General features: G+C 40.8%; 1 protein-coding gene across 2 annotated transcripts in view; it reads left to right on the top strand.

Annotated features, from left to right (window-relative positions):
* ltbp3 (latent transforming growth factor beta binding protein 3) overlaps positions 1-23,495 on the top strand; it is a 43,524-nt gene extending 20,029 nt beyond the window's left edge. Inside the window, exons 5-29 of one of the 2 annotated variants that reach the window (XM_080866350.1) lie at positions 1,194-1,280; positions 3,285-3,401; positions 3,542-3,694; positions 5,395-5,493; positions 5,593-5,606; positions 5,692-5,758; positions 5,938-6,015; positions 6,918-7,046; positions 8,949-9,080; positions 9,162-9,290; positions 9,454-9,573; positions 10,886-11,008; positions 11,154-11,276; positions 11,459-11,578; positions 11,805-11,933; positions 12,168-12,338; positions 12,454-12,534; positions 12,785-12,913; positions 13,028-13,165; positions 13,254-13,394; positions 18,161-18,289; positions 21,718-21,876; positions 21,959-22,048; positions 22,178-22,306; positions 22,490-23,495. In XM_080866350.1, the coding sequence (XP_080722476.1) occupies positions 1,194-1,280; positions 3,285-3,401; positions 3,542-3,694; positions 5,395-5,493; positions 5,593-5,606; positions 5,692-5,758; positions 5,938-6,015; positions 6,918-7,046; positions 8,949-9,080; positions 9,162-9,290; positions 9,454-9,573; positions 10,886-11,008; positions 11,154-11,276; positions 11,459-11,578; positions 11,805-11,933; positions 12,168-12,338; positions 12,454-12,534; positions 12,785-12,913; positions 13,028-13,165; positions 13,254-13,394; positions 18,161-18,289; positions 21,718-21,876; positions 21,959-22,048; positions 22,178-22,306; positions 22,490-22,641 (2,939 nt within the window). In that variant the 3' untranslated portion in view covers positions 22,642-23,495. The remainder of the gene's footprint in view (positions 1-1,193; positions 1,281-3,284; positions 3,402-3,541; positions 3,695-5,394; positions 5,494-5,592; positions 5,607-5,691; positions 5,759-5,937; positions 6,016-6,917; positions 7,047-8,948; positions 9,081-9,161; positions 9,291-9,453; positions 9,574-10,885; positions 11,009-11,153; positions 11,277-11,458; positions 11,579-11,804; positions 11,934-12,167; positions 12,339-12,453; positions 12,535-12,784; positions 12,914-13,027; positions 13,166-13,253; positions 13,395-18,160; positions 18,290-21,717; positions 21,877-21,958; positions 22,049-22,177; positions 22,307-22,489) is intronic. The other variant, XM_080866351.1, reaches the window with a different exon arrangement.
* Positions 23,496-23,776: the final 281 nt, after the last annotated feature.

The raw sequence follows: 23,776 nt of genomic DNA, 5'->3' as shown, positions 1-23,776 counted from the left end.
AAATACATAAAAAATGAGAAGTAGCAATTACTGAGACATAAACGTACAGTTTTGCTCTTGATGACAGTTGCTCAAGTTTGGGTATTTGTCTGTATTATTGTAGGCTCCCTACCTTACAACATAAAACTCCTTGATGCAACTGTTGTTGACATTTATCACTATATAAATTAAACTGAATTGAACTGAATTGCAGGCAATAGTTTTTAACCATCCCCTTCAGTCTGGAGTCTATCTCAGCTGTCATTGGGTGAGAGGTGTGGTACCCTCCAGATAGGTGGTCTGTCAAAAGGGGTTAACACAAAAAGACAGACACTCATTCATGCACTCATTCACGCCTATGGGTGATTTAGAAACACCACTTCCACAGTCCAAACTCATGTTTCTGGACTGCCGTGTCTTTGGACTGTGGGAGACCTGCAGAGAGCCTCCACAGACACTGGGAGACAGCCCTGTCACTTAGCTCGCAGTAAAAAGGTGCTTTTCCCCAATTACTGATGTTTAAACTAGGACTTCTGTGTTTTTTCCTATCAAGAATTCAACTCCCACACCTCTACAATAATTACAAAACTATTCTCACTTTTCTCACGCTTTGCTTGAAGGCTTTGATTGTGTGACAGTCGTTCAAAAAGTCATGGAAGCGGTTTTGTTCAGAAAAGAGTTTGGGAGGGACGTGAAAAAGTGTTGCATGAACAGATAACCGGGGCCACTACATTCAAAAGAAAGCTCTCATTTCCACCTGCAGTAAGCTATAGGTAGTGTAGGAACTTCCTCCTGTTCTACCTGCTTGTGTGGAAAGCTGGAGGTGTGTAGAACAGCAGCCAGATCACTGGGCAGAACAGAACAGGCATTACAAAGGATACAGTATTGATTGTCAGACACAGCATGAAAGGAGAGGCAGGGGTGGAGCTGGGTTGCAAAACAGTTTGCAGATCTGTAGCAACAGTAGGGAGACACTAAAGCCTTATATAAGATTTACTGATGAGATTTAGACGAGAATACCTGAGGTACAGGTGATGTGGGAGTTTCACAGCTGCTTGATTAGTTGTAAAGGGCTGTTGTATTATTTGAGGTATAAAAAATTGCAACTGCGGTGCATTTACCTGGTGGGTGCCTAAACATTTTGTATAATTTGATGTCAAACTATCTGCTTTTCATATACCTTTACCTGTGTGCTCTGCTGTGTCTTTCCTCAGATGCATCAGTCAAACAGAACATTGTGGAAGACTATGGCTCTACTTGTCCCCAAGGCTATAAAAGATTCAACAGCACTCACTGTAAAGGTAAACTAGAGCCGTGAAAAGTATTTTCCTCCTCCCTGAATTCTTACTTTAAACAATAAGTGTTAATATTAGAGATGGACCGATCCGATATTACGTATCGGTATCGGTCCGATACTGACGTAAATTACTGGATCGGATATCGGAGAGAAATAAAAAATGTAATCCGATCCATTAAATATCAAAAAAGCACCTCACAAAACTTGCGACACGGTGTAACTCAGCTCATAACCGTAGCACTTCGGAGCAGTGTGCATCATGTGATAGAGCGGCTGTGTGTATTTGTAGCCTCGCTACCAAACCAGCATTTCATTTCCGAGGAAGTGATCCCAGAGAGAAGTAAAGCAAGTGTTTAAGTTCATCTCTGAATGTTTGTAAAGCATTCCCACGTTAAGCTTAACAACCAATATATGGAGCAAGTGCCTCTTCTTGCTGCTACTTCAATCATGAAACTGATTAATGATCAGCTGATCGGCTTTTCTGTCGCGAGTCTGTCTCTCTTCTTTATTTTTGGCCCACTTTGTACCAGAAAGAGGAAACCAGCAGCACGTTTAAGCTTGATAACAGTACCAGAATAGGAAGGATGGAGTAGGTTTAAGTTTATTAGACTGATCAGTATTGCTGAATTATGAAATATTTTGGGTGCAGTGTATATTTTACATACCGGTATAACAGAATAGCTTCAGTGTTGTTGTTTATTTAAACTTGAGTATGAACTTATACAAAATGCAGCAAGATATTAAAAAACAGTTTTATTGATTAAAAAACACTATATCGGATTCATTTCGGTATCAGCAGATATCCAAATTTATGATATCGGTATCGGACATAAAAAAGTGGTATCGTGCCATCTCTAGTTAATATTTGACAAAGATAACCTGGGTAAATAGAAAATGCAGTTTTTAAAATATGACCTTAGTTAAGTTATCCAAACCCTTTGTGAAAAAGTAATTCCCCTCAGTAATGAGGGACTTTGGGACTCTAATGAACCACGGTGAGAGCCATTATCCGTAAATGGAGAAATCTTGGTACAGTAGTGAAGCTTCCCAGCAGTGGCCAGCTGACAAAAATTACTCCAAGAGCGCAGCGACGACTCATCCAAGAGGATCTTCAGGCATCACTTTCCATCTGTCAAGGTCAGAGTTCATGTTTCAACAATAAGAAAGAGACTGGACAAAAAAGGCAGCCGTGTGAGAGTCCAAGGAGAAAACCACTGCTGACCACAAAGAGCACAAAGGCCCATCTCAAATTTGGGTCACTCCATGTCAAACCAGCCATTTATTTAGAACATTTCTTGCTTGAGCGTCATCTCAAATTTGCGTAAACATTTTATGGCCCACAGTTTGATCACACACAGTTTCATGTAATAAGGTCAGTGAATTTTTTCCTTTATATATTAAATGTTTTTCAGGGTAATTTTGCTCTCTTTTTTTAATTTGCAAAGTGTTCCATTGACCCACTCTCAAACCATTTTTTCACACATTAAAATCTGAGCCAATATTTGAACATGAATATTTCAAAAACAATTAAAGATAAAGCATCTGGACTTCTTTAAGTTGCTCGAAGACCAGCAAGTCCACCGTAAAGGTTTTGGACCCGCCTAATCAAAGTTCCATTGAGATGCTTTGGCATGACTTCAACCTGGCCGTTCGGGCCTTCAGTGTGGCCCGTGAAAGACTCTTTGCCAGTCACCACAAACACCTGACTGCAGTTCTTGCTGTTCTTTTGGGGTCAATTACTTTTTCACACAGATCCAAGTAGGTAACATAATTTAAAAACTACATTTTGGGTTTACTCAGGTTGTCCTTGTTTAATATTAAAATTTGCTCAATGAGGTGAAACATTTACGTAAATGTGCAAAAACAAATTTAAAATTCAGGAAGGGGCCAAATACTTTTTTACAGAATCCAGGAGTAGCTTATAACAAGGAAAAGAACAGTTTAAAGCCAAGTTTAGGAGTTGTTTCTGCCATTTTAATTTTAATCTTATCTTTTCTTGACCCTGAAGATATCAACGAGTGCTCCATGCAGGGCGTCTGTCAGAACGGAGACTGTTTGAACACACTGGGCAGCTTCAAGTGTTCATGCAAATCTGGTTTTGTCTTGGAGAGAAATCGATGTGTTGGTGAATATAAACCCTCTCTGGCTTTCTTCTTTTCTCTGCTTTGTATTGCACAGCCACAAAGCACAAGACATGAAACAATCGTTCCAAACGTGCAATGTACTGTCGGGATAGATTGCCACAACACTTTTCTCCTGTGTTAGAGTATCCCCCTCTGGGTCAGTGCTTCCGGATAGCATCCAACGACAGGAGCTGCAATTACCCGCTGCCGACCCCCCACACCCAGGTGGTATGCTGCTGCACAGTGGGCAAAGCCTGGGGCCGAAACTGTGAAAGATGTCCTGAGGAGGGCACAGGTGAGTCAGTTTACGGGTTTTACTTCCTGCCACGTCGAGCGTCGTGTTCGTTTTTGTCACGGGGACATCAGTCCACTCGCTGCACACCAGCATAGTCTAGAAACAAAGTTACTTATTTATGATCAACAGAGAATTCCTCTTTAAATAAATAATCATTATTTTCATTTAGCTAGATATATTGTAGAGATTTTTCCAGGTCATTATGCAGCTCAGCTCTTCATTCTTGATGACATGAAAGTTTGAAATAGAAATAATAATAACAAAAGAAAGCGTTCGAGCTTTCCATTTTGTTGCCCATGCTTGAAGATACAGTTTGCTGCCGTGTTTGATAATTAGTTAAAATAGTTGCACAAAATAAATCGTTACAGCTTCTCAGATGTAAACAGTTTCTGCTCTCCTCAGTCTGATGGGATGAATAGAATAAGAAAAAAAAAAGCAGGATATTTTGAACTGTTTGGCCATTAAGTGAACTAAGTAGAATATACTTAATTTTCTTTTCATAATTTAATTTAAAAAGATAAACATTCATACATTGCTCCAAACAAATTAAAGTCAAACTATGAAAACATACAAGAGCTCAGTGGGGAAATACACTCATGCTGGATATCTATACTGATATGGACCAGGCGACGTGTTAGGAATGAAAGGATGACACAGCATTTGATGATGAAATAAAAATGATTGACCTGCAAAAGGCTGAATTCAAAGATCCCTGAAAAAAGGTGAAAAATTATGCAGTAGGCTGATCCAGAAGGCTCTGCTGAGATTTCACTGCAGCAGCTCAGAATGGTAGTTTGTATGGCCCCCATGTGTTGACATGCCTGACAACATCTGGGCACGCTCCTAATGGGAGGACAGACGGTGTCCCGGTGGAATCTCTGCTAGATCTGGATCAGGTCATCACTGAGCTCTTGGACAGTACAAAGTGTTGGTGCCAGATAAACTGAAATAGAGTTGTTTTATTGGATTTAGGTGAGGCGAGTGTTGGGGCCTTGTGATTAGTATCTAATGATTCATCCTCCAGGAACTGCCTGCGTACTCCGCATGAGGAGTATTGGGTCTGAAAATGGGTCCAAGGATGTCATCCTGATGCCTAATGGCAGTCAGGCCTGTAGATTTGTGTGTGTCCCTCTGTGTCAATAGGACTTCACCATGCCAGGCAGGGAGCACAAGGCCCAATAAAGCACATCAGGCCTTAAGGCCACCCTCATGAAGTCTGTTTCTGATTGTTTGGTCAGAGACATTCACACCAGTGACCTGCTGGAGGTCATTTTGTGACCCTAGCAGTACTCATCCTGTCCCTCCTTCCACTAAGCACTTGATACCGGTCCTGCTGATGGGGAAAATGTCAGCTTTTTTGGGGTTGTCTCATTGTTGCCCTTTGAGTGCACCTGGTATTAATTTCATTACCATCATTCACCCCCTCTGTTACTCAACTGACCAGATCAATTATTTTTAAGCAGTGTAGTTTCTTTTTCTCTTAAAGTTACAAAATCTGCATTTTGGGATTTCCATATGCTTTTTAAACTATTTCTCTTTGCGGGGTTGGAGTCCAAAATGCAGTTTTTTGGTTGTACTTAAACATATCAACGGAGTGATTCTCCAAACTTACTATTAGTTGGCTGAACCTATTTTACAGGGTGTGAGAATTAAAGCAACATTTAAGTCCTCTCCTCTTTTTTCCTCCCGACGGCATTCAGTGGCCTTCAAAAAACTCTGCCCTGCTGGGAAAGGCTACTTTTTGCAAAACATAAGAGAGACGGTGCAAATCACCGTCCCCAGCGACCATGAAAACCAAGGTAAGTGCACAAAGAATCTCTTTGCAATTTTTAGAAAAATCTTTATATGAATCATGTGAATTGAGAGCTTAAATTTCCCTTTATTGCCGTTTCTTTCAGAGCACACCAAGAGGGTAAGATATAGTTTCTACATTTTAATACAGCAATAAAAAGCAATCGCTGTTGCCGTTTAAAAATCAGATCGTCTCTTCCAATCAGATTCATGCAGAGACAACGACAACTGCGCACCAGGTCCCCACCAGTACCACCCGTCCTCGTGTGCCTGGTAAGCGCACCTCGAGGGTCGCCTGCATGAGTCATACATATGAAAATTCATTCACTAAATGCACACTGCAGGGAACATCTGTAGACATTGTAGACTGAATGCTGTGAAGAATGATCAAACATCAGGACTTGAACATGTCATACATCCTCCTGAAGTCTGCCCACTTCATTTCTCCACAGTTATTAAACCCACCCCGCCGACAATCATCCGAATGACCCCCGGCAATGACCCCTTCGAAACACAAACAAAAGTCTTCCGTGAGTCTCAAACACAAGCCGTCAAACCAGCTTAAAAAAATCTCTTTCTATTAATCTCTTAAAGGGTTCTGAATATAAATGCTGGCTCATGTTTCATGCACCACAAAGGTAGAAAAATCCAGCTCTCCACATTCCCCAGTAAGAGAAGATCCCCTGATGGGCGCTTGTTTCTCACAAATGACATGTTGACTTTCTCCGTGTGGTGAACAGCATTTGTCATGTGATGCACTCCATTTTTTTAAATTATTTTTTTATTGTGCGTTGTTTTAGCACTCCACTTTAAAGGCTAAAACAATCCAACAAAAAAAAGGGGGGGGGGGGGGGGGGGGAATAAGTCAAGTAAGCCAATCTGATCTGACGCATGCTTGGCTTTAGTGATTACCTGATGCTTTGGGGCACCGTGCATGTCACATGCATTCAACCATGAAGCATGAACCAGCCTCAAGGCCGTGTTTACAGTCTCTCGGTTCTATGGAGGTGAAGTGTGCTGGTATTTAAGAGCAGGTTAGCAGGTAAGAGTCACACTCCATTTCCATGAAATGAAAAAGAAAAAAAATGTGCTGAATGATAGCAGGAATCCAAAGCACTCACAGGGCTCAGCTTTTGTGCTTCTGCTGCTTTCATCTGGTCTGTCTTCTATGCAGATGTGTGACTTTTTTTAGAGTCTTCCTTGAGTGTAATTTCTCTTTCATGGCAGCTTCAGTTGGTGGTTTTCTATTCAGCTTTGTCACTGGCTTTAATTTGGAAAAAGTCTGACGCATTTCAGTGTCTGCTAGAATGCAAACAAAGCCAGTGACAGAAAAATGTAGGCACGGCATGGACATTTTCAGCTTTCTGCATCTATGTATCCATATATATGCATGTATATATATATGATGTCGTTCTTTGTTTCCTCCTTGAAGCACCGACAGATGAATGCAGGCTGAGCAGAAACATTTGTGGTCATGGAGAATGTGAGAACAGCCTGACCGGGCACATCTGTCACTGCCATCCTGGCTACCATTTCAACCCGCAGAGGAACATCTGTGAGGGTAAGAGACAATGGTAGAGACAGGAGGAGCCAGCAGAGAGTAGTTTCTCACCTCACATATGAGTGTGTGATTTTTTTTTCAAGCAATATTTCTCATATAGGAATGGAAAGGCACAGCTTTTAGAGAATAAAAATTATTATGTTAAATATTATGTAAAAAAAACAACAACGGCAACAAAAATCTCTTTTTGAGAAACATTACAGTGGCTGCAAGAGCTCAACACATTGCAAATTACAAAATACCTGCAAATAGATTAAACACAAAATACACTGAGCATCTTCATCACTATGACAACATACGACTAAATACAGAAATACTCTCCAAACCAGAAATCAAAGGTTTCCCGGTGAGACAAAGATGTGTTAAAGTCTGCTTGTCATTAATGTTTTGTGACTTTTGACATTATTAAAGTCATCAGCAGTGTTAGAATTTCAGCTAAAATGGAACCAACTTCAATTTCAAATGTGTTTAAAGGCATAAAACACTGAATGGCAAAATGACACATCCCAAACCACAGTAAGAACTTATTTGTGCCCTGGAAGCATTTCTGCTATCTGAGGCGTATTTCACTGATTGCATGTGTTTTCCTGATGAGCAGTGCCTTGAGCTGTTTCAAGTGTAAAAATAGACACATAACAGAAATATTTTACGTTATTTCCTGTTATAGCAGAAATAGCAGCTGTATTGAATTGGATTTGAACTCAAATTTCATGGTGCAGGCCTATTCACACTGAACAGCTATGTTTACACCTGTAACTATTAGCTCCCATGATGCTAATAGTCTGTCATGTATCTTTTTGCTGGGTGCAGCCATTTTCTGTACTTTTCAGCAAGTCTCACGTGCGTCTCCTTGGCGCTCTCAGCCCATTCTTCTTTAGCAAATCTCTAGATTTGATCCTCCAGATTTGATGGTCTCCTTTAGTTCACCCCACAGATTCTCAATGGGATTCAAGTCAGGGCTAACAGCCTGGGGTCACATATGTTGTTGTTTTGTTGGACCACCAAAGCGAAGACACAGCTCGAGGTTTCTTATTTCGTGATTCTTTCCACCTCAACAAGATTCCCAGTTCCAGACACACTAAAGCATCCCCACATCATAATACTCCCACCACTATGTTACACTGTACGGACGGTGCTTCCAGTATGGATAATCTTTCTCCAGGTTGTCCTTAGCATACTGTCTGGCTTAAAGGTGTCTCTTCTGCAGAAGTGGAGTTTTTCTTGCTCTGATGCCTCATAGTCCGTTCCTCCCCACAGTTCTGGTTTCTGATTTGGCTGAGTCACTCACGTGTCTTTGAAGTTGGGTCTTTGAAACTCTCACTAGTTTTCTTTAGAGGCTTTGAAATCTTTCACTTCCTATCTCTGTCACGCTTGTTCGGTACTGTGTGTCTCTCTTTGAATTTACAGATGATGCTTCTCAACCCAGTTCTTGACATTTGATAACTTTACATATACATCTCCTGCTTTGTGAGCATCAACAATTCTTTTTCTTTCAGTCTGATTTCTTTGGTTTTTGGCACAACGTTTTCTCCAGTTAACATCAATTTTAACTTTCTTTATTAAAAAGATAAAGCTTATCATTGCAATAAAAGGTTTAGCTATATTATTCACCTTGGTAATTTATATTTTCTGAAATAATTCTATTATTGTGTGCAAATAGAAATAATTTATGCTTTCTTAAGGAAACGGGTATGTTTATAATTTCTATGATGAAAAACTCATATTTTTAGCCACTATGCTTTTAATTTCCTGAGTAAAAGCCACTTGATCTCGCCAAACGACTGACATTCATTCGTGGTGAAAAACTCCAGCCATCTGTCCCTTAAGCTTTATGAGCCTTTGCTGTCTGTCTGTATTAAATACTGCTTTCACTTGACTCATTCTCTCACTCCTGTTGTCTAGATGATAACGAATGTGAGTCAGAGCCGTGCGGCCATGGCAGAGGCTATTGTGTCAACACAGAGGGAGCATACAAATGCATCTGTCGCCCAGGCTACAAACACATGGTGCAGCATGGTAGACTTAAGTGTGTAGGTAAGTTAAGCTGAGCCTTTCCAATATTAAAATGATTTTTTTCTATATCGCTGCACTGACTCTGACCTCTCTGTGTTGCAGATGTGGATGAGTGCTTTAACCAGGACATCTGTGGTATCGGGGGTCGTTGTGTGAACCTACCAGGCTCTTATAAATGTGAATGTCACAGCGGTTTTAGGAGCAAGTCACACCGTAGTCCAGCCTGTGAAGGTAAAAAAACACAGGTCATTGTGACACTGTGCATACTAGAGCACAGGCCTCCCACTGACACAGCACCTACTATGTGTGTTGCTACAATATGCATGCGTCCGTGCTCTACTTGTTAATATGTGCACAGCTAGACGGTGTGTAAGCTTCTCCACATCTTTTTCAGACATAAATGAGTGTTTGAATCCCGACACTTGCCCCAATGAGCAATGTGAGAACACGCCAGGCTCCTACGAGTGTGTCCCCTGCTTGCCTGGTCATGAAGCCCGTGCTGGCATCTGCTATGGTAAGTGCAGCTCTGCCATACAGCAAAACTGATCACTAGTGGCCTTTTATCATTACACTAAAACTTTAAGAAAACCAAAACCTGCTGAGATTGAGACACAAAAAAAAGCGTGACATTCATTTGCCGCCTTGTAATTTATGGAATAAATCAAGGTTAAGGTTTGGAGTGTGCACACTAAGGACCTAAATGCAGGATGCAAGAGAAGAGTTTAAAAACAAAAAGCAAGACATTTATTTGGCTTTATTTTCCTCCCTGTGTCTGCGTCGGTGCTCCTACAGTCCAAGCACATGCACTTAGATTAAATGATAAATCGAAATTGGCTGTAACTGTGAATTTAAGCATGAATGTCTCTCTCTCTGGTGACCTGTCTTATGACAGCTGAGTTATGCTCAAGAACAAAATAATTGGATCGAAACAGTATGACATGACTGGGAGCAAAAGTGGACTGAGGCAGTAAATACACAACACACAGAAGGCAATTAGGGGAAGTGACAGCACCTGGGAAACTAATCAAAGACACAGGAAGTAGAACTAAGAACAAGGCACAAGAGACTCACAAAATAAGACAAGAAGTCATACAACAGGATTCAGCAGTGAGGCAGACAGGATTAGGACCCAAATGCAGGGCTCTGGAAACCAGGAATGAACTCAAAAGCACAGCTTTACTGCTGGAAGTCCACAGGAAAACAAATCCAAAAACAGCTACTGGGCAGGAACTTGATTCTTAAAGTAAAACACAGGAGATACAGGGCAAAGGAACACACTACCACGAGGGAATACAAAACAAAGAATAAATACACACGAGATAATGAGGGGTGAGGGCCGAGGACGAGCTGAGGGAAGTAGAACTAAACACAAAACACAGGAGACAAGAGATTGTCAAAATAAAACAGGAAATAAATAACACCGAGACACAGACTCAAACATCCAAACTTGACATGGAAACAGGGCTGACTTCCCAAAGGAGAGCTAAAAGCCAAAACACCCTGAGATGAGGCTAGGAGAGAATGGACAGGAAAGGTAACTAGCAGCGTAGGAAACAAAGCTCTGAAGCACTAGGAAATGATATCATAGTCAAAGGACTAAATATAGAACTTGAACATAAATCACATGTCAAATCCCCCAAAATAAGTGGCAAATACTTCCAGTAGCAGGAATTTGTAGTAGAGTGACAGGAACGGTTATCAAGTCTTGTCAAACCCAAACATCAAGATAATACGCAGGTAAACTCAGCAAGAATCCAAAGAAGCAGCAGCGATCTGTGGCTACTGCATCACACTAAGTTGTTTGGATCTCTCCCACGTTTCACCAGATATTAATGAGTGTCAGAAGCCTGGCATCTGCCCTAACGGTCACTGTGAGAACCTGGCTGGTACCTACCGCTGCCTGTGCAACGAGGGCTTCCTCCCATCTGTAGACAGCAAAGCTTGCACTGGTAAGTAATGCTTTTGTCACCTGGAGCAAGCCTGTCTTAAAACTGAGCAACCTCATCCCCACAAGCGCATTTTAATGAGGAGTTGTCAATAAAAGAAGGTGTGTTTGCACCAGCTGGGTTCACTGAAATGATTTCTCCCACGCAGACATCGATGAGTGTGCGGACATTCGGCTGTGCGCTAACGGCCACTGCATCAATACTGACGGCTCCTTCAAATGCCAATGCTACCCAGGATACCAGCGCACACAAGAGGGCAGCCACTGTGAAGGCATGAAACCATACACTCAGATAGCGCTGACAGTGAAATGCAATCTTTTAACCACCTGCTTTTATTAAGAGCACATAAAAAAAAGTTCAGTGAAGCCTTGACCAGTTCGAGGAAAGAACAGAGCTCCAGCTTCCCATCACATGCTTCACATTCTGGCGCTGTTTTTGTTTCCTTCCCGTCAGATATCAACGAGTGTAAAAATCCATCAAGCTGTCATGGGGGCCGCTGTATCAACAAGATGGGTACATACCACTGCGAGTGCCAGCAGGGGTACAAACTGGTCGGAGGCAGGGAATGCCAAGGTCAGTCGGTCACGTCATGTTTTAACCAGAAAACAGGATTGTGTGTAATAAATGATAATGTTGTGAATTGGATTGAACACCACGTTTGGCCCTTTATTTAAAATTTTGAAAGGTCATCATTTTTGTGAATCATTTAATGCACAAACAGCACACTTTTTCCTTACTCACAACTCAGGTGTTGTATGAATTCCCATATTTAGAGCAGCCCGTCTGATTTCTCTTTCAGACATTGATGAATGCGCCTTGGACAGAAGTCTCTGCCAGCCCCACGGCTTTTGTGGGAACAAACCGGGCTCGTACGAGTGTGTCTGCAATCACGGTTACATCCTCTCAGAGGATAGACACTACTGTGAGCGTAAGTCTGCTCTGATTTCCTCAGAAGACATAAATCATCATATTCTGTATATGTATGAGCTGTTAAGGTCAAAAAGAAAGGGCATCTGGGCTTTGCATTATAGTAGGGTCTAACTTGAGGTGATTTGTGGTGATTCGGTGCTTTATAAATAAAATTGAACCGAGTTAAACCCAAGGCCGTTTGTAGCCCAGTGAAGTCGCTGGAAATCCACACTAAACCCTCCTCATGCTGCAGCTGTTCGAGTGGTGATGGATGAGAAGAAAGAGTGCTACCTGAACCTTGATGACACCGTTTTCTGCGATAGCGTCCTGGCCACCAATGTCACCAAGCAGGAGTGCTGCTGCTCCATCGGAGTGGGATGGGGAGATCACTGTGAGATCTATCCCTGTCCTGTCTCCCATTCAGGTAAATGTGAACCTTACCATGTACACAAAAAGCAAGTCAACTTATATTTGTGTTCAGTAAACACGTGGAAATTACATCATGTACTGTGAATTCAACTTTTACTTCTCCAACCCAGCCGAGTTCCACGACCTTTGTCCAAATGGGCAGGGTCTCTACTATGAAGAGAGTCTCCAGTACAACCTCCCGGCCTACCAGGGTAGGTATTGTGTAAAGTCAGAGCCAAGATCACATACTGCACACCAGAATTACACAGTGCTTAATCCATTCTGTGATGTTAAAACAATCTGAGCTCCACTTTAATCAGCTGCAGAGCCTTTGTTTCATCCATGTCCAAAGAAGCTGACAGTTTCTAATGTTTGCTGTTAGTCACAGTTGTCAGTTAATCCCTCTGAGAATCAGCTGTGAATCTGCCGCTCAGGAAGCAATCTTTCTCTCCTTGTCCACAGATATTGACGAGTGTTCCTTGTTTGCTGAAGAAATCTGTAAGAAGGGTCGCTGTGAGAACACGCTTCCAGGCTACGAGTGCTACTGTCAACAGGGCTTCTACTACGATAGCAACCTCCTTGAGTGCATTGGTAAATCCCTCCCATAAAAATATGTATTAAAGGTTCATTTTGAAAAATCAAAACAGAGATTTTTAGGTTCTTTCTAAAAGATGTTTGATGGATTCTTTTCTTGTTCTTCCCCAGATGTGAACGAATGTCACGATGAGTCTATGTGTACTAATGGCCGGTGCATCAACACTGAAGGGTCCTTCTACTGCAACTGCAATCAACCCTGGGTCCCAGACTCCAACAGGAAAAAGTGCGTAATGGTAACAGTAGCAGGTTAGTATCTTCGCCCAGCTTAAACTGCATTTATCAGGATACTATAGGAATAATCCTGAACACTGTTTGTTTTGGGTTTTTTGCGCAGATGTGAATGAGTGTGAGAACCCAGAAAACTGTAAAAACGGCCGCTGCGTGGACACCCCGGGCTCCTATTACTGCATCTGCTCTCCACCCTGGACCCTGGCCACTGACCGCAACAGCTGTGTGACTCCTGAGGAGCAGGCTGGTGAGTGCAGACTCCCTGCAGTGGGAGAGACCAGTGATCAGTGTTATATGTTACGTAAGTGTTTTATGTAAGACAAAATATTTCTGTGCCTGGTTAAAATGAATAACGTCTGTGAGCCATTTTAAGCTGGTTACTGCAGCTGCACTGCATCATGCACATATCAAACCCCACTCTCTCCTCACATCATATATCAATAATACACTTTGAAAGCCTTTGGGGGGGTTATATTTACGCTTCACTCCCCAAGTTTTGTATATTATATTTGTAGGGAGTGATGGTCTTGGAGCCTAGGTGCAAAACAAATATATTCTGCTGCTGTAATAAATGTGTCATTTCAAACACACAATACTGTGCAAAAGTCTTGACTCACCCCTCCTTTCTTTATGCTTTGTTTGCAAGGAGTCAGACCTTTCTCGTAGTGACCTTTTAGGAGGTCTTTCAAAGTTTTTCTTGGCTAATCAGCTGCTTTTTCACTTATTTTCAATCCAGTCCTTGCACCTGTCCATTTTCAGAGAAGTGTTTCTTTTATTTGTTAAGCCATTTAACACTGATCAAGCATAAAAAGGCACCCAACTCAAGGGATCTACCACTGTTGTGTTTACAGAACCAATTTTAAATTGGTTTAAATATTTATTTACTTTATTACCAGGAACCTGTATTTTTGCACCAGCCAGATGATCCTTAAAGAGCTATTGGCCAAAGATTTGATGTATTTTGGCATGGTGTGCACTGTGTCCTTAAAATATTTGAAGAAACTTGACAAGTTTTTCTGTCTCGTCTATAGCAGATGAACGTTATCTGAACCTCACGGCCTTAATAAATATGGGGGGAAAAATCCAGCAAAGACTTGGCACAGTGATGCATATGGCTCATCTGAGTGAAGCCTCATCAGAATCAGTCTCAGTTCTATCAAGAAGCCAGACTGATTGAATAATAAATCCAAATTTAAAATTTATGATTCAAATCATCATCACTGTGTTCGCTGGAGGTAAGGAGAAGAAATTACAAGAAAGCTCTTCTAAGAGGGTTCAGGCTATGCTGAAGAATAAAGGTGGCCAACTCTACAGTTATGTTAACACACGCTTCAATAATTAGCTACAACCATTTCCCATTTTTCTAGAAAAATATATAATGTTATGAGACTCAAGACTTTTGCACAATACTGTAAGTTGTCTGACTGTGTTTTGTTTTTTTACATGTAGCAATGGTGATATAATGAGAGCGATGTTTTATCAAGTCAACAGAGCTAAAGCATATAAAGATTGAAACCTTGTGCTTGTGCTGTCCACGTAAATCAGTTGTGAATTTCACAACAACCTGTGAAGTTGTGCTTGTGATGGAAAAATGTTATATTTAGACTGTAGACTCAGTCTCAGTCCAGTGCTGTAACAGACAGAGTTGTTAAAAATAGCCTCCTTTTCCTCTACAAGTATTAGGTTTGGCTTTAATAATGCTTACATGTTCTCTAATCTAGATAACTCCAGTCAGCGGTTGTCTTTGTGATGTCCAGTGTGATTGCTGCTTGGATCTGTGGCTCATCAGTGTCAAACATTGAACAAATATTACATTTGTTAAGGAGAAATCTGCATGTTGATGAGATTTTTGAAGTAGTCGCTTTGTTTTCTATACTGGAAAAAAGAAGGTTTTGAGTTCCTGGTGTTACACAACGCTGGAAAAGAATGACTTATCATGTAGCTGTTTCATAAATCTTGAAGTTAATGTTGTGGATGGAAAAAATAACTGGGCTTTCATCTGGTCATCACTCAGTGCTGAGCTGCATCAGCTACCAGATAGGCCTAACTGTCCCATGGAGTGTAATTTTGCTAATATCATGGTGGAAAAATCTGTGTTATACAGGAAAATTGCTTTTTTTCCCATTATGACCAAAGGCTGAGGACTTGCAGTTAGAATTACAATTGCAAAGCAAATGAAGTAAAAAAGTCGTATTGAAATTCAGCAGTGAAGAATGACTTTAGGGGGGCAGTACGATGAACATACTGCCAGAATTCCTGTGTAAATGTGGTCAGTCTTTTAAAGTGGGCTCTCAACACCATGTGTATCCTTGTTTTATCTGTTATACTATATTTATGCACACAACCAAACTGTGGGTTTGGAGTGTGTCTCATGTTGCAGCAATGACGCACCATTGCAGATGTGCAGATGAAGTTCACAGAGGCACTTTGCTGCTGAATAAGGTACAGTTGGGACATAGATGGTTGCCTCAAATTTCAGATCGGTTCTGTCCCACAGAATGGAGGATTACACCTTACAGGTGACATGGGAAGCAATAGCTCATAGTGGAGGAGTTCAGGTAACACAGGATCATATTAAGAATCTTGGCACTGACCTGTGGTTCGGGACATCGGCTCCTATAAAGCTGACCAGCTCTCATGTTAGCAACAAAACTAAAATGCTACATGCACATGAATTGTCAATTTAAGTCCCACCAGTGGTCATAAACCTCAAGCAGGATACAAGCAGTCAAAATCCCTAAAATTAAAAGAACTCTACCAAGACCAATCCATTGCATCATGTCATCAAAACAAGGCTCTAGCAGCTCCTGGAAAGTCCACCTCAGTTTTTTGTGGCTGACATGCTAGAGTTGCAAAAATAGAGAAAGCTTCTTAGATAACAGGACCCGGACTCATGAGAGTACGAAGTATAAATGGTTTGGGTCTGCCTGTTACCACTACAACCACGACATAAATAAATTACTCAGGAACAGGTGGATGGATACTGATGAGTCTAAAATAAACTTACTTCTACATATGCTCTTGTCATAAAATGTTAATTTTGGAAAGCATAAGGCCTGTGTAAAATAGTTTGTAACTGTATGCTTTTCACAAAATCCTTGGTACTTCTGTACTGAAAATAGAAATCAAGCGTATGAAACTGAAAACTGTGAAAATCCACTGTGATTAGGTCTCTATTTTAAGAATGACATCTAAGTATTTGGTAAAACCCTATTATGTAGGTTCTAGTCTACAGTAGTCCCACCATATTTTGTTAAATTCAAGCTTCAAGGAAAAGAACAGAGATTTAAAGTAATAATAAGCAGAACTCCAATCCAGGTAAATGGCCTACAGTGGGGAAAATAATTATTATAAGTTTCCTTACTTAGAAAGAAATGAACAGTCTCTAATTTTTATGGTACACACAGATTGCAATCAGTCAATCAATTACAGATACTCCTGATCTCAACTCGTTATGTGTATAAAACACACGTGTCCACAAAATCAGTTTCTTCCAATCAAACCTCTCCACTACCATCGGTAAGACAAAAGAGCTGTCAAAGGACATCAGGGATGGAACGGACGACAAGACCATCAGTAAGAAGCTTGGTGTGAAGCTGCCAGCTCTTAGTGTTATTATTCATTATTCAAATGGAAGAAATCTAAAATGACCATCAGTCAGCCTCGGTCTGGAGCTCCGTAAAAGATCTTGCTTCATACAGTGAGGATGATGAGGAGAAAGGTGGTGAATCAGCCCAAAACTACACGGGAGGAGCTGGTTCTTTATCTGAAGGCAGTTGGGAACACAGTTACCAAAAACACCACCAGCGTGCTTTAATGGACTGAAATCTAGCAGCGCCCAAAAGGTCCCTCTGCTCAAGAAGCCACATAAACAAGCTGTTTGCCAGTGAACAGCTTAAATGATTCAGAGAAGCCTTGGGAGATGCATTCCCACACTCAAGCAAGGAGTTGGAAACATTATGCCTTGGGCTGTTTTTCTGTTAAGGATCCAGGACGATTTTACTACGTTGAGAGGCCGTATAAATTAAAATCTTGGACAAGAACCTCCTTCACTCAGCCAGAAGACTGAAGATGGGTCACGGATGGGTCTTCCAGCACAACAGCGACCCAAAGCATACCACCAAAACAGCAAAGGATTGGCTAAAGAAGAAGCATATGGAGTGGCCTAGCTAGTCTCCAGATGTCAATCTTATAGAAACTCATTGCTGGGAGTTGAAGCTTTGAAGTTAAGTGACAGCCAAGAAACCTGAAGGATTCAGAAAGTTTCTGTAAAGTGAAGCAGGCCAAAATCCCTCCTGAGATGCGTGCAGACCTGGTGACCAACTACAAGAAACTTGACAACAGTGCTACTCCTTCAAGAACTAAGTCATGTTTTGCTTGAGGAACAAATACCTATTTCACTCAATGATCCGTTTTTAACTTTTATGTAATGTGTTTTTTCTGGCTTTTTGGTTGATATTCCTTCTCTCTCTATTGAAATTAAACTACCATCAAAATTAGACACTGTTCATTTATTAAGTGAGCAAACTTACAAATACAGCAGGTGATCAAAGAACTAGTTCAGCCACTGTGCATAACAGTACATTCTTACTTTTAAAGTGTCTTTAAATTTATTGGCAGACTGAAATGTAGCTGGAACCGAGCCTCCTATTTTAAACTTTCTGATACATCAGAGGAGTTCTAGGTGTTGTACTGTGCATGGCTAAATTTTATCACAAAAAACCTCATGTTTAGTATTTATGATAAAAATGTAAACAGGTAGCAAATATGACATACAGGGTAACTAAGACATAAACCTTACCCTTACAAAAAGAGCTCACATCAGCCTTAACAAAAAGCAACATCTGCAGGAAATGTATTTTTCACATCTTCTAGGAAATAAGTGGAAAAAATACTAGTTGCCAGACTGAATTATTCTGAATATCGTAATGTGTTTTTTTTTTCTTTTGGAATTAATAGCCGGCCCCAAGCAGATGTTCCTACTGTAACCAGTGTCTGTGGTGCCCTTTGCAGATGTGAATGAGTGCCAGGACCCCTCGTACTGTAAGAACGGGAGGTGTGAGAACACGCCCGGCTCCTTTCACTGCTTTTGTGACCCTCCCCTCACCTTCAGTGCAGCGCTGAAACAGTGCGTCTATGACGGTGGGTACAAAGCAGCGTCAGCTCACCTGAACCTGACCACTCAAAATGAGCTTTGGCTTACCTCGTCATCTGCCGCTTATGTAATTCCCGACTGTAATTCCTCCAATTTGTGTCCCATCTGGCCTTTACTGGCTCTATCTGGCATTTTACCCAATTTATAGAGAAAAAGTTTCCTGTTCTTTGTGTAGTTATGAAAAATATGGTGAATATACTTATTTAGGCACACAAACAATGCCAGAGTGTGTGACAGTAACCATATAATTTGCGCAACTCCGTCTGCATTTTTAAATAAAAAAAACAACAACAACAAAGAAACATGTGCATCCTTTTTGTTTTGGGTTTTTTAAATTGTGGATGAAAATTGCATTTATTAGGTTACAGAATTAGTCAGCATCTGAAAGCTTCTCATTTGCTGGAGAAAGGCCTGCACGATACACGATTCACAGCATTAGTTTTCAATGCCAATGGAGTCATTTAATATTTGCAATTAACACCGCTGCACTTTTTAAGTGTGACAAACATTAAAAGTAAACATTATAATACTTTATTTCCAAGAATGTAGAGGCTGAGAACAAACAGATCCAAAAGCAAACGATCTGTAACTATTCGGTTTTTGCCTAATGAAGCTAAACTTCAGCCGTTTGTCTTTTTTGTCTGGCAAACAACAAGAGTGTTGTTTCCTATTAAACACAGTGCATGAAAGGCTGACAACCCACTCTCAATAATTCTGCAGAACTATAATATATTTTAGCCTTCTCATCTCATCGTATTAGCGTCTTACACTTGTACATCCATCATTTGTCACTACAAACAGAGACACTGCAGGAATTGTTATTTGTCAGCCTGTCAGTATCCTGCACATATGAATAACTTAGTAAAAGCAACAATTGTTGGTGTTTTTATGGTTTTGGTAACTCAATGCTTATCACGTATCCCTAGATATAAGACGTTATGAATAATTGAACAGAATAACTGAATCTGTTTGAAGTATATAGCGTGATCAGGTCTCCATCCTCCAAATGTAGTTTGAGACGTACACTACAGTCATACAAAAAGACTCTTTGCAGTCCAATGAAAAACTAAGTACACCCTTCCACATGTATTAAGAGGGTAAGTAGCAGCCAGGTGCTTCTAAATAAATCCACTTGATTAACTGATCATCAGCAAATGTGAGCACCTCTATTAAAGCAGAGGTTTTGGATGTTTGCTGGCCAGAAGGATTCAGGTCTTTGTTAACATAATGCCACAATCTTCCCAGGAGTGGACATCTTAGCAAATTCATCACAATGTCAGACAGCCCAGAGAAAATACAAGAAGTCAAGAGCCTCAACTCAGACAACATGCTCAGTTACCATGGTAATGTTAAAGTCAATGACAAGCACAATCAGAGAAAGAATAAACAAGCATTTCTTGTTCTCTTTAAAAAGATTTAGATTTAGTTTAGATTTGCAAACTTGCATTTTAACAAACCACAAGACGACAGGAACTGTGACCAGAATGCACAGCACCACGTTTGATTAAAATGAAACACAGCATATGCACAAACACTTCAAATCAAGCATCAAGCAAGGTGGTGGATGGGGTGATGATTTGGGCTTGTTTTGCGGACACAGGGCCTGCACCTTCACTCATTGAGTTGGCCGTGAAATCATTGCAGAGTATTTTAGAGTCAAATGTGAGGCAATCTCTAAATCTTGGCTGAATCTGGGTCATGTAGGGGAAAATGATAAAAACTACACAAGCAATTTTTTTTTATAAAGAGAAAAGAAATAAGGAGTTGCAGTGGCCCAGTCCAGACCTCAACCTGATTTAAATGCTGTAGCGGTACGTTAAGAGAGTTGTGCATAAACAAATGCTTACACATTTCAGTTAATTAAAGCAATGTCATAAAGAAGAGTGGGCCGAAAGTTGTTTTACAAGTTTGAATCATGGGGTGTATTTAGTTTTTCACAGGACTCCATGCAGTCTTATTTTCATTTGACTGTGTATGGGCAATTGTATTTGGCCACACCTCTTACTTCTCTTAAGAGAGAAGCAGTCTGCCTTTACAAACAAAACAATGGGTTTCCCTAAATATCGCCCTGAATTTAAGCATTGTACTACAAGGATGCCACTGTGATGACACAAAAAGTCCCTTTTACATGATCCCATGATCAACAGTAGCGGTATTATTATGAAGTGAAAGAGTTTAGGAACCAAAAGCAACTCAGCCACAAAGTGGCAGACCATGTAAAGTCAAAGCGGTGTGGCCGAGTGCTGAGGCACATTGTGTGTAAATGTCACCAACACCCTGCTGACTGAATAACTGCAGAGTTCCTAACTTCCTCCGCCTTAACAACAGCACAAAAACTGTGTGCTGGGAGCTTCATGGCCCGGGTTTTCATGGCTGAGCAGCTCCTGTAGGTTTAGGCTACGTTCACACTGCAGGCGAAAGCGCATCAAATCCGACTTTTTTGACCCTATGCGACCCATATCCGATCATGGTATGACAGTGTGAACGGCACAAATCCGATATTTTCAAATCCGATCTGGGTCACTTTCGTATGTGGTACTGAATCCGATACATATCTGATGTTTTAGAAAGCGACTGCTGTTTGAACGGTCATGTTGCATTAAATCCGTCAGATGCCAATTATCAGCGCCGGAGAAGCGCCCGATAAGACATCGCGAACGCTTCCTGGCCATCCCATGTAGATGTCAGTGAAACTGTTGGGAAGACAACGTTGGAGAAACATGAACATTTCATTTGTACTATATAATCTGCAGATTCTGACAGAAATCTGCAACTATCCTTTGAAGCACCGCTCCTCTCTAAAACAGCAATAAGGATAATTATTAGGCCATATGTAAATAACAAAATAACTTTATAACTTAAAGCAAAATTGGGAAACGTAAAGTCCGAAACAAGTCTTTATATTAAGGGCCGTCAGTCAAACAATACTGTTTGGTTCAAGTCTAAACAGAGCGCGTTGTGTGTGACGTCTTCTTTTGCGCATGTGGCCGCTTTGAGGGTTCACACTAGAGCGCGTTTGCTGTCACATTTTATTTGTAGTGTGAACAAGCAGACATAAAAATCGGAATCGAGCATTAAGACCTGCAGTGTGAACGTAGCCTAAGTGTGTGGGTGGCCCGATACTTTTGTCCATATGGTGTAGATGGATATACATGTCTGAATGGGCGCCTGATGCTTGTTACTCCCAGATATTACAAGCTTGTAAAAAAATAGTATTTGTGTGCTTACTTTGTAGTACAAATAAAAATGTACATTTACTGTTTTTAGGTGTAATTTGCAATGTGAACCAATCTGACTTTTTTCAAATATTATATATTAAGATTAGTATTCTTTACCTTCTCTTATTAAATACACTTGAACACTGAGATCAGTTAAAATTTCATGACTTGTTTTTTATCCTTTTTTCCATCTCTAGATCGGACTGCAGCTCACAAGGATGTGTGCTTCACGCGAATTGAGGAGGGCTGGATCTGCAGCGAGCCCCAGAACCGGGTGGTGACGTATTCAGAGTGCTGCTGTCACTTCGGTCGTGGCTGGGGGCCCGAGTGTAACAGCTGCCCTCCCAGAAACTCAGGTGAGCTACTGAAAATTTACCAGACCTCTTTAGGACTTAATCCATTTATTGAATTAACAAGAATTTTATCTGTTTTACCCAGCAATGTTCAGCCATCTGTGTGGGATGCATCTTGAGACGGAGTCAGACGGGGAACAGGATTTGCAGGCAGCTTTTCCCAACTACAACCCGGGTAACACTCAATGACAGTTTTTGTTAAAAATCAGTGATAGCTGAAACATTCCTGCCCTCAGACAAGGCTTATTTATTTACCTCTTTCTGCCCCTATTTTCTCTTTTCCCCTGGTTCTTTTTGTGAAAAGGTGACAGTTCAGAAGAAGATTCCGACGAATGCAGCTGCGGACATGGCCGCTGTGTCCGTTCCTACCTGGGCACTATGTGTGAATGTAACCCAGGCTTTAGGCTAGACTACTCGCGTGCTCGCTGTATAGGTCTGTCCTACATATACACTACAAAAATGCAAATACACATATTCTTTTAGAGTCCTAGATTCTCTTATTAGTGTATGTACAGCAGCCAATGTGCAGATTATAACTTTGTTCTGTCAAGTAATGTTTGGATTTCTGTTTTATGGCTCATTGTCACTAATGAATACTTGTTTTTCTTTGTTCCAGACATTGACGAGTGTGCAGAACCAGATGTCCGTGTTAGTCCATGCAAGAACGCTCGCTGTGTGAACACTTCTGGCTCGTACAAGTGCTTGTGCAAGCAAGGCTTTGTGCACACGCGTAGGCCAAACGTGTGCATCCGTCGCAGAACTCGGTAACCTTTGTGCGTTGCTCTGCGTGCCGCTACGTCTCTCCCCATCTACGCGGCGTGCACAAACAAACCAGCACGTGCAGCTCTTACACTCCTCTCTCATGGTACATACATGGGACTGTGTGAACGCAGTAAACATACAAACATGTTGTCATCGGGAGCCACGTCATAACAATATAAAATGTACAAAACATATCATTGTCAGCCCCTTTTTCATTGGCCAGTCCACATTTTAAAAGATCTGCAACACAGACAAGGAATATGTTTGTTTATTTGTGCGCTAAAAGTATTTTGTAATTATTTTTTTATTTTGAACTGTTTTTGTAGTTTAAATTGTGCATTTTGTGACCTCCCAGTTGCTTTTATCTTCTTTTGAATTTTTGATTCAAACAATGAGGAAATGAGTTTCAGACATTTCTATGGTATTATAATTGTCTTTAACCTATTCAGTAGTTGTATATTGTAGCAGTGCCTTGTGGTATTCCCATTTACATTCCCAGTTGCATCCACATTCTTTCATGTTTTAGTCATCTGGATTTTATTTCTTTGCCACACGTTGTTGACATTGTTTTTTTTGTACAGTTTGTTTCGTGGATTGGTCCCTGTCCTCCCCTTCTTTATTTGTTTATGTAAAATATGAGAAACCTGAGGTTTTTGTATAATTTGACATGTGCACCTAAGTGGACTTAAGCTTGATAAAAACATTTCACGCACTTAGCAATAAATATAGTGGAAATATTCGCGAAATATAGCTTATTCTGAAAAAGAAATCAAGCAAGTTTAACACCTATTGCCATTAAACACTGCATTAAAGTATTTAGAAAGCCAAAGATGCTGTTGTGATAAGAAGAATTTGATTAAAAAAATGACACCCTTTCATGCATTTGTTTTTCTTCTGTTTGAGGGAAATATGTTTTTTTCCACACATATGAAGATATGTGGAAAACAGCAATGCTTTAAGTTCAGACAGACACATTCAGGCAGGGAGGCACAAAGTTCTCCCACAGTCATGTTCAGAAATATGCCGGATCGGACTGTGGATGATTCAGTGTTGCCTTTCAAGCACGCCTAGAAAGCAAATAAACCCAGTGGATGGCAGAGTCTCCCAAGATCTTCCATTAGATTTATGTTCATGTGCTTTT

The sequence above is a fragment of the Rhamphochromis sp. 'chilingali' genome (genome assembly GCF_963969265.1).
Source record: "Rhamphochromis sp. 'chilingali' genome assembly, chromosome: 19".
Lineage (NCBI taxonomy): Eukaryota > Metazoa > Chordata > Actinopteri > Cichliformes > Cichlidae > Rhamphochromis > Rhamphochromis sp. 'chilingali'.
Note: the sequence above shows the minus strand (reverse complement) of the source record. Positions and strands in the feature narration are given on the sequence as shown.